General features: G+C 38.1%; 1 protein-coding gene across 1 annotated transcript in view; it reads left to right on the top strand.

The window, feature by feature from the left end:
• LOC145661443 (leukocyte surface antigen CD53-like) overlaps nt 1–17,854 on the top strand; it is a 99,335-nt gene that overhangs the window by 20,049 nt on the left and 61,432 nt on the right. The window contains exon 2 of the mRNA XM_081726751.1: nt 11,155–11,319. Within this exon, the coding sequence (XP_081582877.1) occupies nt 11,155–11,319 (165 nt within the window). The remainder of the gene's footprint in view (nt 1–11,154; nt 11,320–17,854) is intronic.

Raw genomic sequence — 17,854 nt, 5'->3', positions numbered from 1 at the left:
GGTGGAACATTTAGGAGTGTCTTTAAGATTAGTACAATTGCGGGTGCTATGAGGGCCAGTGCAGAAACCACATTTAAGTTGATTAGGACAGGAAGCAGTCGGATGGTCATTATATACCTGGCACTTTTCACAGCGCACAGGAAGAGGTGCAGGAGACCGAGATGGCTCGACACGATGACGTTTGCGATAGATGAAGGCCCCGTTTGAAAGAAGAGAATCAATGGTGTCGTGTGAGTTGGTTAGTACACGAACCATGTATGTGTTTCCTTGAGCGTTTTTAATACGAAGACATTTGATGATAGAATGACCATCAAATTGGAGTTCCTGTGTGATTTCTTCGTCTGTGAAGGAGGGGTCAACACCTCGGATGACGACAGACAGAGCAGGTTGTTTGCGTGGTGGCGGCGGTTGTTTGGCTGATGGAGTGTTGAGCTTAGAAACAGATGCATTCTTCCCAAAGATTTCATATGAATAAGTATTACGAAGTGTTGAAGCGAATTTATCGTCTGGAGTTTTAATGATGATGCCTTTCTGTGTATAGATGATTTGAGCGATGCTTGTCCGTGGGATGTATTTGGTGATACGATGATACAGTTTCTTCAGATCGAGGTATTGAGGATCGTAATTGGTGAGCAGAAATGAATGAACAGTAGGTTTGACAGATGTAATAGCAGAAGTTTCAGCGTCCATGCGATGAGATAAGTTTGAGTCGGTGGATGATTCACTGAGGGTGTGATGGCGCTTTGCTTGAGGTGACTGAGGCTGACTATGATGAACTTCGCTACGTGAGGTGCGTTTAGAGCTCTCCCTTCGCTTGTCGGCAGATGCTGACGGAGCGGAGGGGCCCAAAGAAAGATTTGTAGAAGCTTGAGATCCAGTAGCCATGATATGATATGATGATTAGCACAAAAAACACAAAACAGCTAACAAGGTATGGTAAGCAGGTAGAAGCCACCCATTCGGATAGTGGCTTAGGTGAGGAAATGCCCCAGTCTAAACGTGTCGCAACGAGCTACCCTTGGCTGAGATAAGTCTGATAGCTGTTGCTCAGCGAATATCTGACGAGCAAATCCCAGGATCGTGGACAGGTTTACAAAAAGCAGCTGTTCTGACGTTTGGTACGTCACAGCTGTTATAGTCGATATTGATATTGCTATCGCTATCGACCTGAAAGATGTGAGCATCCATCGCATGTCTTGCAAGCATATCAGAAATAACTTCGGTACTGGCTATGAAAATTAGCATGATTTTATTGTTTGAAATAATCAAAGGTTTAAGCAGTATCTTTGGCATTTATACCAAGTAACAAATAATGTTATATGTTTTCTGTATGCCCATCTGTCTCAATAATAGTTTTGTGAACGTGTGAATTGTTGGATAAAAGTTACAAGTCAATAGTGCTGCCATCTGTTTGCCATATCTGTTATTCTTGTGTCCTAGCACAAAAACATCCCGGTTTTTTTTTTTCATATAGTGTGGAATTGTGGGTGATGGAAATTTTGCATTTCTTTTTCCCCACCTATTATAACTGGAGTAATGCGTTACTGTCTGTATGGTAATATTAAAGTAACATGACAATACAGACTTTAATACCAAACAACTGTATGATTATACAGAGTTTCAGGACTTTTTTCCATTACTTACTGTAAATTACTCGTTCTAAATGTAGTTTTATCCATTTTCTGGGATATATAACATTATAATGACTTTCTATCATACCTTTACGTACTTTATTTGTCGCACTTTCCGAGTGAAAGGTCAGTTGTACGTAGCAATTGTACGTAATCATGTTTTCCTTAGACTGTCTTTTAAAAGTAATGATAAAACATTTCGTCTCCTTGCATAATGTCTGTAAAGTACGGATTTGTTTGATCTTTGCAGTGTAGAATGGGTAGGTCTCATTATCATGACAAAATTTCATTACTGACGTGAAGTTTGCACTTTACTACGAACATTTTCACATTACTGAGTTTCTTTTAACATTATAATGTAAAAAATGCATTACAAAGACTATTTGTTCTTCTTCCTGCGATATTTTCCTTACTCATGTCAAAAAACCCGTACTGGATAGGATAACCTGTAATATTTTCATTCCTGAAAGGCATTTATCTCTCGTGGATTACGTCACATTTTCTGTCCAGTCTGGAATGTATTCTTAACATTACAGAACTGAAAACCTTTCTGTCGTTACGTACATTTATTGCGTACTACAGATTTTTCATAAAAGACAAAATGCAGCATGTTGTATTTCCATTTCGCCACATGATAAATTAACATTATAATGGTTTCAAGTCCAAATGTACGTAATTTAAGTACGGGATTACGAAAAAATCAACTTTACATGTCTTTACTGTTAAATTTTCTATGAAAATTTTTCTCAGTGCGGACTCTTCAAGATGTTTAGAACAAACACAAGTGTTATAATTTGGCACAAAATTTTTCTTATTGATTTTCTTAAGCCATAATTTATATCGATCTAGTGATTTATCACGACTTGGAAACGTAAAAGAAAAAGATACTTTATGTCTCTCGACTTAGACCACACGAGAATTACAACTAGAAACATAGCACACGCTGTACTAATGCGTGTTTTCTACTTCGCACAAGTGTTTCTTTCAGAAGAAATATTCACGAGGGGCATACTTAGTATTCGGAGGGGAACATATTTTCACACGGTGCTATTCTATTTATTATTATATTATAGACGTATTATTTTGGTCTCCCCCGGGGGGAAGGAGCGGGAGACTGTACCTCACCCAAAAACATGTATGGAAAAATCACTGCTTCGGACAACACTACAAAATCACTGCTTTCTCTCTCTCTATTTTTTAATACTAATGCTGTATTGAAAACAATAACAGAAACGTCCCTCAAGAATTCAACACAAAGCGAGACTGCTAAGGAACTTAAAACAATCTATTTAAAATCCACTGCACTAGGTTTATCAGCTGCGCACAAGTAAGTGGTTAACGACTCACATTGAATTACTTGCTAGCCCACGCGTGACGTCAGCATTTGCGATTCATCAAAAACAAACGCTTATAGAAGCTGAACGAGACGGCCTATCAAGATTTTAAAAAATACGTGTCTCTTATTTTTGTAAACTCTTTCTATTGCACCAAACTTGTTTTTAACTCGAACTGCTTCTTTAATATTCGAAGTCTAGTTTTCATTTCTTGTCATTTTTCCGTTGCTTATTTATTTTATTCAGGTTTATTTCGTTTGGAATTAAATTAGTTAACCTATAAATTAATTAGTTATCATTATTGTATTCTTTATTGCATTAAGTATCTTATAATACAATTATATTATTAGTGCTGAGCTCAATTCCGGTGAGCTTATGTTCGCGACCGAGTTTTGACACTATGTATTGTGCAACATTGCTGCAAAGATGGCGTTCGGTGTGCTGTTTCCACACACATCTTTATTTTGTTATTTGTATTTTTTTTTTGTTTAATTGTGAGTTTATTATGTGTTTTGACGGGTATAAAATATATATACAATTGGTTTCCGCTAATTTCATGATAAGACATTTCACGTGGCTAAAATTAACGTGAGTATTCATACATATAGCTTACTTCTAATGATTTTATATCAGTAACCTTCATAACACAGCTTTCGTACATTATAAAGAAATACAGTGTGGGTGTAAATTGATATTAACTCTAGAACTCTTATTGCTAAGATCCAAAGACAATGACGTGATTTTTCTGTATTATGTTAACAAAGAGAAAACCTTTAGATACGTTAGTCACGACACATACGAGGGCAATGTTACGATGGTGCAGCCGCTATGCTTGGTCAGCACTCTGGTGTTGCAAAGAGGATCAGGGACGTGAACGATTTAGCCATTTATATTCATTGTTACGCTCACATTTTGAACTTATGCATTGTTAATGTGTGCGGAGAAGCATCTGCGATTCGAAATATATTTGATGTTCTGAGTAGTTTGCATTCCTTCGTAGAAGCGTCGTCAAAACGGCACGCTATTTTTGAAAATATTCAACGTTAAGGAGAAAACTTAAAGCATTTGATAACATTAAAATCTTTGAGCGACACTAGATGGAACTGTAGATTAGAAGCTATTCGTGGAGTTTTAGAAAATTTTGGACCAGTAGTTGAAACTTTAGAGGAAATAGCAGATCACGATCAAATTTACGGCCCAGACGCGCATTTCCTGTTAAAAATGTTCATGACTTTTTATTTCGTTTTCGTCTTAAACTGATGAGACGTGTTTTTGAATACACGAATCAACTGTCCATGCACTTACAGAATACACGTGCCAATTTTTCTACTGTGAAAAATTTTTTCGCAAGCCACTATCTGCAGCCTTCAGTCCTTACGGAATGAGAAAAGTTTCAATATGCTGTGGACAGAAACAGAAGAAATTGCAGAAACCATGGGGTGCAGTGCACAGAACGTTCCACGAAGAACACGAGTCCCACGAGCATTGGATGGTGATGATACTTCCGAGTGTAAGACAGCAGCTGAATATTACAGACGCGAAGTGTATTATTCCGTTATTGACATCCTTGTGGCAGATATTAGCAACAAAAATTCAAAGAAAATGATATGCAGGCTCTTCATTCCCTCCAAGACATCTACACAAGCCATCAGCAGAAAGTATCACAATTGTCAGCAACACCTACAAAATCCCCAAAGTTGAGCTGATATCAGAGTTAACAGTTTTCTCCAATTTGTGTGCAGAGAGATAAGACTGAAAATGATCTTTCATCGCGTCTATTTTTTTTTTAAATTGAAACTTTACGAATTCTTTCCAAACTTGAACCAAGTTTATAAGACTTTTCTAACCGTGCCTGTCAGTTCCGCTACCAGTTTCCTTTTCGCGCCTGAGACGGCTAAAAACATACGTTCGTAGCACTATGGGTCAAGAAAACTTTCGTAGTTTAGCTGTGTTCTGCTTAGAAAGGTCTTACGACATTAACGTTTCTCAGATTATCGATATACTACATTTGATTCAGAAGCAACACTTCGAGGAAGGCGACTGCAGCTCCATTAACAGTTCAAGTCCAGCTTCCATATCATTACATTCAGCAGTAAGCGAAATATTAACTTATTAAATCAAAATTATAAATGTAATATTTACTGGCTAATATTTGTATTTCCTAATATTGTGATTTCCTTGTAATATTGATAAGCAGTATTTCTTTCAGAGGGTGAGCCGGGCCTACCCCTCCATACACACACACTCAACTGCAAAATACCCTTTAGGCAAATTTTCAGAGAAAATCAGGATATCAAGAAACATATGTTTCACTATAATTTCCCTCTTTACTTTTCAAATACCCTCTTTGGAGATTTCTTCTGAAAGAAACACTATTAATGATCTGGGGTAAACGAATATGTGGATATTGTGCTGATAGGTTGTTCCAGGTAATTCCTTAACAACATTTAAGGCTCAGATCAATATGACGGTTTGGACAATGAGCAGGGGAACATTGACTAAGTGGGGCTTAAAATGGGCTGGAACGCACGCAATAAGTCAGTGTGGTGTCCGAATTCAGTTCCTGTGCTGTACTTGTCTCGCTCCAAATTTGTATCTTTTCAGTTTATTATTGTCATATTTTACGCAGATTAATATCCTATTAAAGCACGATAAAAACTAATCTAAAACTTTTCGTTCTGCGTCATTGTGTTCCGCGAAATAATTTTAGGGAAAGGCGTTCCGGATATTGACTAAAAAAATTTTAGCACAAAGGCAAAGGTTTAATTTTAGGTCTCATCCGCAAAAACTGACGTAAAGTTAGGCTGGATATCTGCCAGAGTAGTATTTCTATCATTCCCACACTCCAACTACACAATGATGATCCAAAATCAGAGAGGGTTTCTCGAAACTACGGTGCTAAATATTTGGTTAAAACATTAGAAGCAAATGTATGGTTGGTTTCAAAAACTGACAATTTAAGGTCGAAGACTACCTACAAAGTGGAAATTTGTGAATATATTTTTGTCGAAACAAAGAAAAGTTTACACGCGCACAAGTGAGCAAAGTATATTATATACTTCTAATTACTGCTTCTGAATCTTACAGTCAATAAATAAAACTTATTGTCTCTTAATAATGAAAGAAAAGAGGAATCGCAGTTCACGCTCATGCCATGTAGCTGCCACCGCAAATTCAAACTTTATAATCGATTTTTATACCAAAGGCAATAATTTGAAATATGTTGCTGCTTCCAATCTAAAGTGGAATTAAAATCTACGCCTGGTTGAATTCGCAACTTTCTGTGATCAGTTGTTAATGTATAATGCTCTTTCTTAAACTTCCATAGGGAGAGAGCATACACAACTCAAAAAAGCATGGAGAGATGTATGCTTGCAATAACCCGGGGAGATAGAAAAAAAATTTACATGGATCAGGAAGATGACAAGAGTGACCGATATCATCGCGAAAATAAAAGGACTCAAGTGTAAGGGAGCTGGTCATATTGCAAGAAGAACTGACGATAGATGGACAAAAGCAATCCTTGACTGGATCCTAAGGGAACGAAAACGAACTAGAAGACGTTGTAATACAATACGGTGTGACGAAATTAGGAACCAGTGTGGAGTAAAATGTAAACGAACTGCCGAATATAGATACATGTGAAAAAGAATTGGAGAGATCTTCATCCAGCAGTGGGTCGACAAATGTTGAGAATTATATATATATATATATATATATATATATATATATATATATATACAGTGGCGAATCCAGGATATGACCAAGGGAGGGGCTAAACCATAATTTGCCGTTTTATCCAGTGTAAAGCAGAATTGAAGCCCATTTTATCCAGTGTAAACCTGAGCGTCAAGGGGGGGCTATAGCCCCTTAGCCCCCCTTGGATCCGCACTTATATATATATATATATATATATATATATATATGTGTGTGTGTGTGTGTGTGTGTGTGTGTGTGCACGAATGTTTTGCCCCCCGACCATATGGGCCAAGGTTACGCTTATGCATCAATGTGTCTAGTGGAGCTCGAGTAAAGCACCATGACGGCCGAGGCCTGTCGCACACTGCTTGCAGACTATGTACACTCCTTCATGACGACCATGTTTCCCAACGGTATTGGCATTTTTCGACAAGATAATGCACCATGTCACAAGGCCAGGAGTGTGATGGAGTGGTTCGAGGAACACAGGTTCGAGTTTCAAGTAATGTGTTGGCCCCCCAACTCGCCGGATTTGAACCCAATCGAACATATTGGGATATGATTGAACGTGACGTCAGAGCGCATCGCCTCCCTCCCCGAAATTTACAGGAATTAGGTGACCTGTGTGTGCATATGTGGTGCCAACTCTCTCCAGCGACTTACAAAGGATCATTGCGTCCATGCCATGAGCATTCACCGTTGTTATCCGTGCCAAAGGTAGACATACTGACAATTAGGTAGGTAGTCATAATGTTCTGGCTCATGTGTGCGTATATTTTAACTCGTATATTTTGTCTCGACTCGAATTCGAGTCGAGTCGAGACAGACACCGTCGAGTCGAGACAGACACCGTCGAGTCGAGACACGAGTCGAGACAGGAACATATTTTCGAGTCGAGACAACATTTTCTCGAGACGAGTCGAGACAGGCTTAAATCTCGACTCGACTCGACTCGTGCGCATCCCTAATCAATAATTAATATTTCGGATTTAGAAACCATCATATCAGGTAAAAAAATCTACATCTCCCTATTCACATATACATCATAACTAACGCACCAATTTCTTTCACACGTTTCCTACGCAGAATTGCAGGACCTCCTGCTTCGCTTTGCGCTAATACGGATTAGATACAATACTAGCTTTTTAATGGCATCCTAGCTCAAGTTAGTGTGTTTTTCACACTTATAAAAACAATTGCCAAGGAGTGATACTTTCTACAGCGTAATGACACCAACATTCGATGCAGGTGTAAACGTAAGGCGAAATTTCACCCTTCCAGTGTACATTAAAACTGTTGTAGTGTTGCAAAATGTTAAGTTCACGAGCGATATCGCTAAATTTAGACTATAGATCAACTTGAAAGACTTTTAAGATGTTAGTTACTAGGAATAGTTATCTACACCCAGAACCGTAGCTGGAGATTACAGGGCCCGGGGCGAAGTAGAATTCGGCGCTCCCCACATTCTCCTTATCAAGCTTTGTGTTCTTACGTATAAGAGAAGCAGCTTTTGTTGTTATGCTTCGCTGAATTTTTATCAAGCTTCTTGGACAGACCATTGCAACAGCGAAAAACGATCATTATGTATTCTTTTAGAAATAAGAGCTTTTTTCAAGAGATTTATATTAGTTTTGTTAAACATGACAAAACTATCTTTGGTTGTATACAAATCCACTTGAAGAACAGTTATGGAAATTTACAACTATTTACGTTTCATACTATCGATAAGAAATGAAATTTCAATACATTAGAAACTGTTCTTTTTTTAATATTCGAAATAGGTGACAGCAATTATATGTTCGCAGCCAAACTCCTTCTGTAAAAAATTGTTGCATGAGTACGATTTTCGGCAGCCTATAACTTTGAAAGGAAGCATCGTGCACCCAGCTTGGTCTATACTTTTTGTCTTATCTTGGTGTTAAGAATACCTCCTAAATGTTGTCGGTGTTGTTTTGAAACACCCTGTATATAATATAATCTGTATATATATGTTTTGTATGTATATAGATAGATAGAAATGTTACACAACTAAATATGTATGTACAAAAATATCCTGGCGATACAGGTAGTTGGTGGAGAAATGATCCAAAAAAATCCTTCAAATTGTAAGCATTTCGTATGTCAATGGAATAAAAAAAATCACTGGTAGTGATCAGTTTTTGGAAAGAACGAAATTCGTTGTTGTTAAGCTCTGACCTCTTAAGCCGCTATTCTACAGCTGCTTCAAGTTCGAAAATGTTATTATTCCCCTTGTTTACCTTCATTTTTAATATTCCCGCACAAACAGCAGCTTGCATATATCTTCACTCCTTTCATTTTCATACCTTCATTCTGACTATCGTAATTAATCCGATTCGGTAGAAAAACATGATTAACTAAGCAATCACATCATCATCAAAACACTGAGCACGTATTTCAAACTTGGACCGTTTCTGATTTTGAAAACGCTGATGCGTACACTGTAAATGATTACTCCACGGCACCTGGTACGTATATCATATCATCATTAACAAATCATATTGGGGCTTATGCAAAGTCGTTCTGAAGCGTGATTAATGCCATACTAAAGAGTTTGACTAACATATGTTTCCTGCAGTAGTTAGGCCTTTAGAATGGCACTAATCATACGTCGAAATGACTCTGCATAAGGCGGATAATAATTTTCTTTAAGTAAGAGTAAAAACTTGTTGTGACTCTTATTGAAACGTGTGGGTTGCGAGAGAAAGAAGCAAGGGCATTTTTACCAAATCTATTTCCTTGAAATCCGACAATAATATTGATTTAATAGGGCGCTAATATTTTCTTTTTCGGGGTGACGCGTCCGGGGCGACCTCTTCGCTCGATCCTCCGTAGCTACGGCTCTGTCCACACCTAATCGGTTTAGGCCAAGGGCACATGCAATGTTTGTTGATTGATGGAAAGTTCCCTAATCTAGGGAAAAATGGAAGAAAATTTAGTAAACAGGATGGAAGGGAATTTTTGAAGCAAAGTTATAAAAGTCAGTGAAAGAGTAGTATTGAGTTGCAGACCGACTTTTTGCCCATGTTTTCATTCTACTTTCTGACGAGACGAATCGATGTATCACTTATCTTTGGTTCCCTTTGAAACCTTTCTTTTCTGAGATCTGAGTAAATGATGTTCTCTCCCATATCTTTGCTCTTTCACTACAATGTAAAAAGATGACTGTTTTGAGGGAGTGGATGGATAAGAGTAGTCGAAAGCCGCAGGATTCGTTGGGTTCAAAATGTTTTCTTATCTATGATTTTTGCATATCCTATTTGCCCTATGTTCATTAATGGGTCATAGACGCACACACTTGCATGACGAACATGCATGAAGAATTTGTTTCATCATACATGTTGAAAGAATTTTTTTGCTCACACACGTACCAACTTGTTGTCCAACTTACTAGAGGAATGAATCGGAGGAAAGAATCACGTGATTTCTTCCGCTGTCGTTATTGGCAGGCCTGAATATAAAAAACCCAACTTGCATGAACGAGCACATACAGGGTAAACATGTATGAAACAAAACCATGATGGATGTTTACAGAAGATTTTGAGGACTTTCAACATGCATGAAGGAGGCCATACGCGATCAACTTGCCTGTGGTTTTATCATTTTTCATGCATGTTGGAAAGTTTCTTCATGCATGTGTCTGTGTATGGGCCCCTTTAGGACTTGAAGCGTTAGTGAAAACAATTGTAGATGCCAGTGAGTTGCGGTGCATTTTTTTAAAAAATCAAAATACGAGCAAATATGTTGTTGCGTTAATATTGGGAAATATGACTTGATTATTTTATTTTTCTGAACTATGGCACTTTTCACATTTTTTTAAAAAAAAAGTAATAATAATACTGTCTGAACTGTGAAAATGAATTTCTTTAACATCCCATGGTTACTCCCTTTAGGCTAAAGGATACGGATAATTAATGAAATTGAATGATTGTGAAATTAAAGTTTTGTGATCTCCCACCGGATATCAAACCCGGGACCACGCATATGAAAGCCACAGGTGCTAGCCACTAGAGAGAAGTAGAGCCTCTTTGAATTGGGTTTGATACAATAAATCGTAAGTTCATGACCCGTTGTCAATTATAACATAGTTTATGCAACAATTATCATTTATGGCGAACGTGATTTCCTTCCTAAGAATCGAAGGCATGAAATCCTGTACCTCGCTCGTAGTTGCCAGAAACTAGACCTTCAAGAAATTTGTACAATGACTAGGACATTAATTTATAAGCGTTTGCCATTAGGTAGTATCTTGTAAAGAGCTCCCTCGTGACTAAGCGGTTAGCGTATGCGCCTTTGTAATGGAAAACCTAGGTTCGGTTCCTGGTTTGAATCCCACGTTAAGCAATAGGTCCACGTCTCATATAGCCTCGCTGTTGAAAGAAACGCTAAACTAAAATCAAAATGAAAAGTAAGATACCCTGCAAAGTTTATATCTATCCTATAATATTGATTACAATTTTATTTTATTTCAGCTAACATCACTTGCAATTGTAATCCTTAGTAGTTTGCTAGTATCCGACTACAAGTTTCTAATGCTTCCAGCTGCATTGATAATAACAGGATCAACGTTCCTTTTGATCGCTAGTGGTATAGGTATCCATGCATCAATCACTCAACGTCTGCGTGCAAGAAAGTTGGTAAGTAAAATGGTATTTCATCCTCACTATAATTATCATGCTTACCAATAGACCGCCTTTACCAAGACTCTTTTATTACGCCAGATGGAGAGAATTGCGTGTTACAGTTTTAGAGTTGAGTCAGCTTAGATTTTGTAGATAGATCTTAGAGAAGTAGTGAAGAACAGTTAGTTTACGCAAATACAGAAGATATACTAAAAATCTCTAATAATCCAGAGGTATTGCATTTATGTTATAACTCAAGGAAGGGTACGAAATAGCTTAAAAAATTAATTGTCCTTCCATGTGCAGACAGACATGACGGATCACAATTTGATAGTAGCTGTCTTATTATGACGCGATTGACTGTCAGAGTTGTACAACTTTTTAAAAGAAGGATATTTCTAAAGAATGAAATGTTAAGAGTTTTAAAACATATGATACTTTATATGTTTATTTTCAGCCAGTGTTTCGTCATCAGACATTCACCATATAAAATCAAGAACTTTTATCTTAAAATCATAACTTGATTTCCAAGTTGAATCGATTTCCTCGTAGCGTACGGCAACGGTTAACCAGCACAAAGTTTTAGGAGTTTCGCAGAATTGGGAAGTAGTAAATGAAGATGGAGTAGAGGTCTACACGGGCCGGAATATTTTTCCCGGGCTCGGCCTGGCCCGTGAGTTTATAATATGAGGCCCGACCCCAGTCCGAAATATGTCTTAGCATTTAGGACCGAGCTCGCGTGATAAGCAAATAAGCCCGAACTACAGACACTTAATAATAAACTCAAAATTGTATTTTTATTTGCAGCAATAAGAGCTTTAATTTTGCAGTTGTTTAAAAATTCTTCAGAAAGAATGGTCCAATAAATATCGTTATATAGTAAATTTACAAAGTTAGGCCCAAAAAGGCCCGAGAAATATAGTTGTATATTTAAAAATGTACGGCCCAAGCCCGGTCAGGGCCCGAAGTAATACATGTTTTGTAGGCCCGAGTTTGGTCCGCGGCCCGGGTCGGGCTTAAGCCCGCAGTCTCGGCCCGAGCCCGTGCAGACCTCTAAGATGGGATAATCTGGGAACCACACCATTAGCTATGACTGAGAGCTCAAGTTCGTATCTAATGCAGTTCTATACTTCAGTTATCATCGAAAGAATTTTTTTTTCGCTTCTGCTACATTTCATCTAACAACCAGAATTCCTTGCAGTTTAAAAAAAGTTAAACCTAGTCATTACCACAAGACTATATTGCCGATAAAAATTTAACCATTTTGTGTTTTATTAGTATTAGATTCTTTTAAAACAAGATCTTGTTTATTTTGTTCCCTTTGCGTACACAAGTTCTAACGCTTTTTGGAAAAATGATTAATGTTTAGTTGATAATAAGCGTATCAGTTGTGAAATCATTAGATACAAGTGAAAGGTACGAGGGGGAGTCAAATGAAAACCATAATTATTTTTTAAAAATAGAATTTATTGGTCACACAGGGTACAGAAGTAAATCACTTTTCAACATAGTCCCCTCCTCGTTCAATGCAAGTCCGCCAGCGCTTCGGAAGAGCCTGAATACCTGCAGAAAAAAAGTCGTTTGGGCGACGGCGCAACCACTCGTGCACCGCGTTGCGTACCTCTTCATCGGAGTGGAACTTCCTGCCGCCCATTGCTTCTTTGAGCGGACCCCTCCTTGCTCGCTCGTTTTGTTTCAGGCTGATGGTAATGCACCCATGTTTCGTCACCAGTGACGATTCGTGACAGGAAGGCATTACCGTCACGTTCAGCACGCCACAAAAGGTCTTCGCACGCATCAACACGTCGCTGTTTCAGTTCAGGCGTCAGTTGTCGGGGCACCCATCTTGCAGACACCTTATGAAACTGGAGAACATCATTCACAATATGATGTGCCGATCCATGACTCATGTGTACACATGCTACAATTTCATCTATTGTCACACGGCGGTTTTCCAAAACGATGGCTTCAACGGCTGCAATGGTCTCTGGAGTCACTACGCGCCGAGCCTGGCCGGGGCGTGGAGCATCGGCCACAGACGTAACACCATTCGCAAATTTCCGGCACCATTCATAGATTTGTGGCTGTGACAAACACGCATCTCCATACTGAACCTTCATTCGCCTAAAAATGTCAATCGGTTTCACACCTTCACTTCGCAAAAACCGAATCACAGAACGCTGCTCCTCGCTGGTGCATGTGGCTAGTGGGGCTGCCATTTTGGAACTGTTGTTGCGCCGGTGTTTGTGCATCTGCCGGCTGCTGCCACCTAGGAGACATCCGGCATACTATCGTAAACAGGCATGCCAACTTACAGCTCACTGGCGCCATATGCGGATTTTTATTTCTACTTTTATGGTTTTCAGTTGACTTACCCTCGTAAATGAGTGTAATTTTAAAGTTTATTTTCATTCCTCTTTTGACAAGGAGACTATACATCGTTTTTCATTTGACTTTCTCCTGAAAACCCAATGACAAGGACACTATATGGCTGGTTCCAATGAATAACCGGCTAAGTCGACTCTTTTTGAAAATTGAAATTTTACAGGTATATATCTACAGCAAGCTTCTTTTGGTGAGTTCTACATTGTGTAGAAGCGACTAAGGCGAATTCGTAAAATTGAGGAATGTCAAATTTTATGAGGAGGAATGAGGAATGAGCATTTTGCTATGTCAAAATTAGCATGGTAACTGTTGTAAAATTCAACTTTAAACTGCTCTCTTGTAAAATTTACTTTTCTCGACTTAGCCGGTTATTCAATGGAACCAGTCATATATCGTCCTGCATTTTACTCTTCCTTGAAATATCAATGACAAGTAAACTATATATATCACCCTTCATTTTAGTTTTCCCTGAAAAATCAATGACAAAGACAATGTATATCGTACTTCATTTGGCATTTCCCTGGAAAATCTGACAGGTACACATTAATTTGTGTGAGTAGAGACATTGACAATCCGGGATTCTTCTCCTATTTACTTTACAAAAATACAAAATAGTCGTTGTGTCTACAAAGTTAATCTATCTTAATCTTCTTTTTGACCAGAGGTGAAGGAAGGAATGTTTTATATGGGAACCCCTTTGCTCATGGCAGCCACCGGGTGTCTTGTATCGACTTCAGGTTATGGTCCTTAGGTAACCTCCTCGGCTCATGGCAGCCTCCTGAGGTATTGTTCGTGATTAGGAATCCCCTTTGCTTGAAGGCAGCCTCCAGAGATTTTAGGCAGGGTAGAGCTCCTTTGTCCAAGGCGACCTCCAGAGCCGGTAAGGATAAGTGATCAGTGGTCAACTGATGCCTCCGTCTACTTTGGCTCTACTTTTATAGGCCCTCTTCAGGTGGCTCTGTCCTAGCTGCAGATTTAAAACTCAGTCTCTGCATTATAAAAAAATATTCAAACTCTCCTCTTTTTAACATCTCGTCTAGCAACATGTGTTGCCCGAAAAGCATACACCGAGATGACGCTAAGTTCTGAAAAAGACTTACTACCGTTGATATTTCAGATCGAGACGAAAGAAAAAAAAAAACTCAATCTTGAGTAACGTCGCAATTCTGCTATTAAAATGTGCCTATCTCACAAAACAGACCATTGTCACGATGAGTCTTGCACTAACTATTACAGGGGATGACCTCTGTATATCGCGTCTTAGCACCAACTAACTCGCTCCTTCCCTGTCAAACAGTTTTCTTTCAGAGGAAAGAACATGATTATGAAAGGCTCACTCCTGACCTACCCAAAATTCAATGTATAGTCTCTTTTCGCGGACCCTAATGGTTTTGTCGCCAAAATGTCTGGGTAGTACACTTTCATGTAATCTTTCATTTATTCTTAAGTTATTATTGCTTGTCATCTGTATTGAGTCTGACCACCGAATAGAGGAAATACTAAGCTTTAACACGGTGTATCATACACTTTGTTATTCAAATGTTAAATACTTGTTTTCGTATTGTTTTCCACGGTGTCACTATCCATTTTCTTTGTAAACAACCTTCCTTGCCGAACCAGTCCATGTGCTTTTGTTTACCTCGCCAGAGTACTCTAGCGGTGATCTCTCGCAACCTCCACACTCACACTTGTTCTTGGTTTTTCATTTTTTTCACAATAATTATCATCATGAATCAACAATATATTCTATATTACATTGTATCTAATATTCCTCTGATTATATTTACATAGGATTCCAGCAGTGACATTCAATTTAGAATTAATAATCAGTAAATATACACATATCGGCTGCTATGACATTCACGGGACTGCATATCGCTGTCGTCTCAATTACAGCAATGTCAACACCAAGCACAGTAAAGTAATAAGCTTTTGTTTTAAAGTTAAGGTAACAACGAAAACATCTTTTCTGACCAAAATTACATCTTATCTTACATTTCTACAATTCTAAATATGTCATAATGCTAAGATATGACTGCATTCATGATTTTCAATGGGGGGAAAACCCACTCGCGGGAAGAGCAGGAGCTTTTCATTGTCGAAACCACGGTTTGAAGAAAAAAATAGGCTAGTTTTCTGGCGGGATCCAACCGACGCTTTCGAAGTTTCTAGCGTCAAAAATGGTCACTTTACGGAAAAGTAACACCTTATTGTTCGCAAGAATTCAAACCCACTTGCTAAAATATCTGAGCAGAAATACACAAAGGTAATGGGATAGGATCTATGTCGCCAGGGCACTATCTGCAGCAACGTTAGCAACTCTGCTCACTTCTATCTAACTAAGTTAGAAGTATGATTTAAATATATGACCTAGATAAAATTTCTCTCATACCACAATTCTTCTTTATCTGTAGATAGCAATCCTGGGTGCACGTACACAGCTTTTAACTGCTACGGAACATTTTTTCAGTGGTGCTTTTCCAAGTTTTCTTTCCTACATATATTTTTATATTCCAAATGAAAATGTTTAATTCACCTATTTTATATACTAATTAACCTAACATTACACACACACACACACACATATATATATATGCATAATCCTATGCATAATTTTCCAAGAATAAGTGAAAAGAAAATACTTCTATCCTAAACTAACTTATATACTCTTAATTAACATATAGATATGTAAATTATTCTAATATGCAAAAATTTCGCGTGAAATTAACATAAAAATTCTAAATAGAACATAGCTATATGTGTGCCTCTTATAACATCCCCCTTTGGAATTTTCAATGTATTCCTAAGTACATTTAAAATTTCAACACCTCTACATATTAAATAACCTGATATATGTACATACATATACAAGGAATTATTGCTACAAACAAATCTAACCTCTAAATAGTTAAATGTATCCTAACAGAACTATCTGAGTCTGAACGTGAATACATTTTTCTTTTTTTTTCTCTCGAGGGTACCTCAAGTTGGTATTGTTAACCGCACTACCTGTCTCAGACTTCCTGCAGTGTCCTTGCCTTGTATCTTTTGATCAGGTAGGCGTTTCTCCTACATTTCTCTTCTTTTGTCACAGAGTCACCCAAAACATACACATTGTGTTCTGTTTTCTTGTGGTCAGATTTAATCTTGAACCTGTTCCCTATCAAATAGTGCTTGAATTTGTTTAACCCTATCAGTTATGACATAGTTTCGTTGAGCAGCGTTAAAAATTCGCGATGTCATTTCGATAATTCTAATGTTTCCATCATCATCTATTTGTTATAAGTGCGCAGAACAACTGACGTCTGAAGCATCGCATTCAAGAATGAATTGTTTGTCCGGAAGGGGCTTCTTTAACACCACATCTTCCTGAAAGATTTCCCTTATTTCCCGAAATGCCTCCTCATGAATTTCAGTCCATTGAAATTTTGCTCCTTTTTTCAAAAGTTGAACACTTCCGTCCTTTTTTGGTACTACAACAAGCGGACTGGTGTAGCAAGTCTCAGATTTTTTAACTATTTTCCATGCTTCCCACCGATTAATGATGTTAGTCACCTGATTCCTAAACTTCACTGCATATGGATACATTTTAGCTTTGAATTTCCCTTCTTCACGCAATTCTATACTGTGTTCATATCCCTTTATACACCCTGGTTTTAAATCAAACACTTCTCTATGCTTCATTAAAACTTCTCTTAATTTCTGCTTTTCGACCACACTGAAGTCAGTGTACCCATCTACGAGGCTAGAAATCTCAGCTGGTGTGACTTTAGTTTGTACTTTATTCCATTCATGCGTGCTGTACACTACATTGGCAAGTTCAGTAGCTGTCGGATATTTTCCATCATCCAGACGGGTTCTGAGAGAAGTCATCTCCTTACTATGCCCTTCTCTATTTCTTACATCTTCCATCTGAAATGCATAGATGGGTTCTATACCCGTTTCGCCTATTTCGTCCATTTCGCCTATGGGAAATGAATATAAAAATCTCTCTTCATCTTCAAACTCTAAAGTCAAACTCCTGACCACTAACTCACTCTCTTCGATTTCTACATCTCGAAAACTAACCTGAACCTCAGTTGGTGAATTTAGTCTCAAAATTCCCATATTATAATCTAGCACAGTCTTGCTCTCAGCAAAGAACTGTGACCCAAAAATCAAGGGA

Source organism: Thermobia domestica, chromosome 10 (assembly GCF_964235325.1).
Source record: "Thermobia domestica chromosome 10, izTheDome1.hap1.1, whole genome shotgun sequence".
Lineage (NCBI taxonomy): Eukaryota > Metazoa > Arthropoda > Insecta > Zygentoma > Lepismatidae > Thermobia > Thermobia domestica.
The sequence above is the reverse complement of the archived record's forward strand: the minus strand, read 5'-3'. Positions and strand labels throughout refer to the sequence as shown.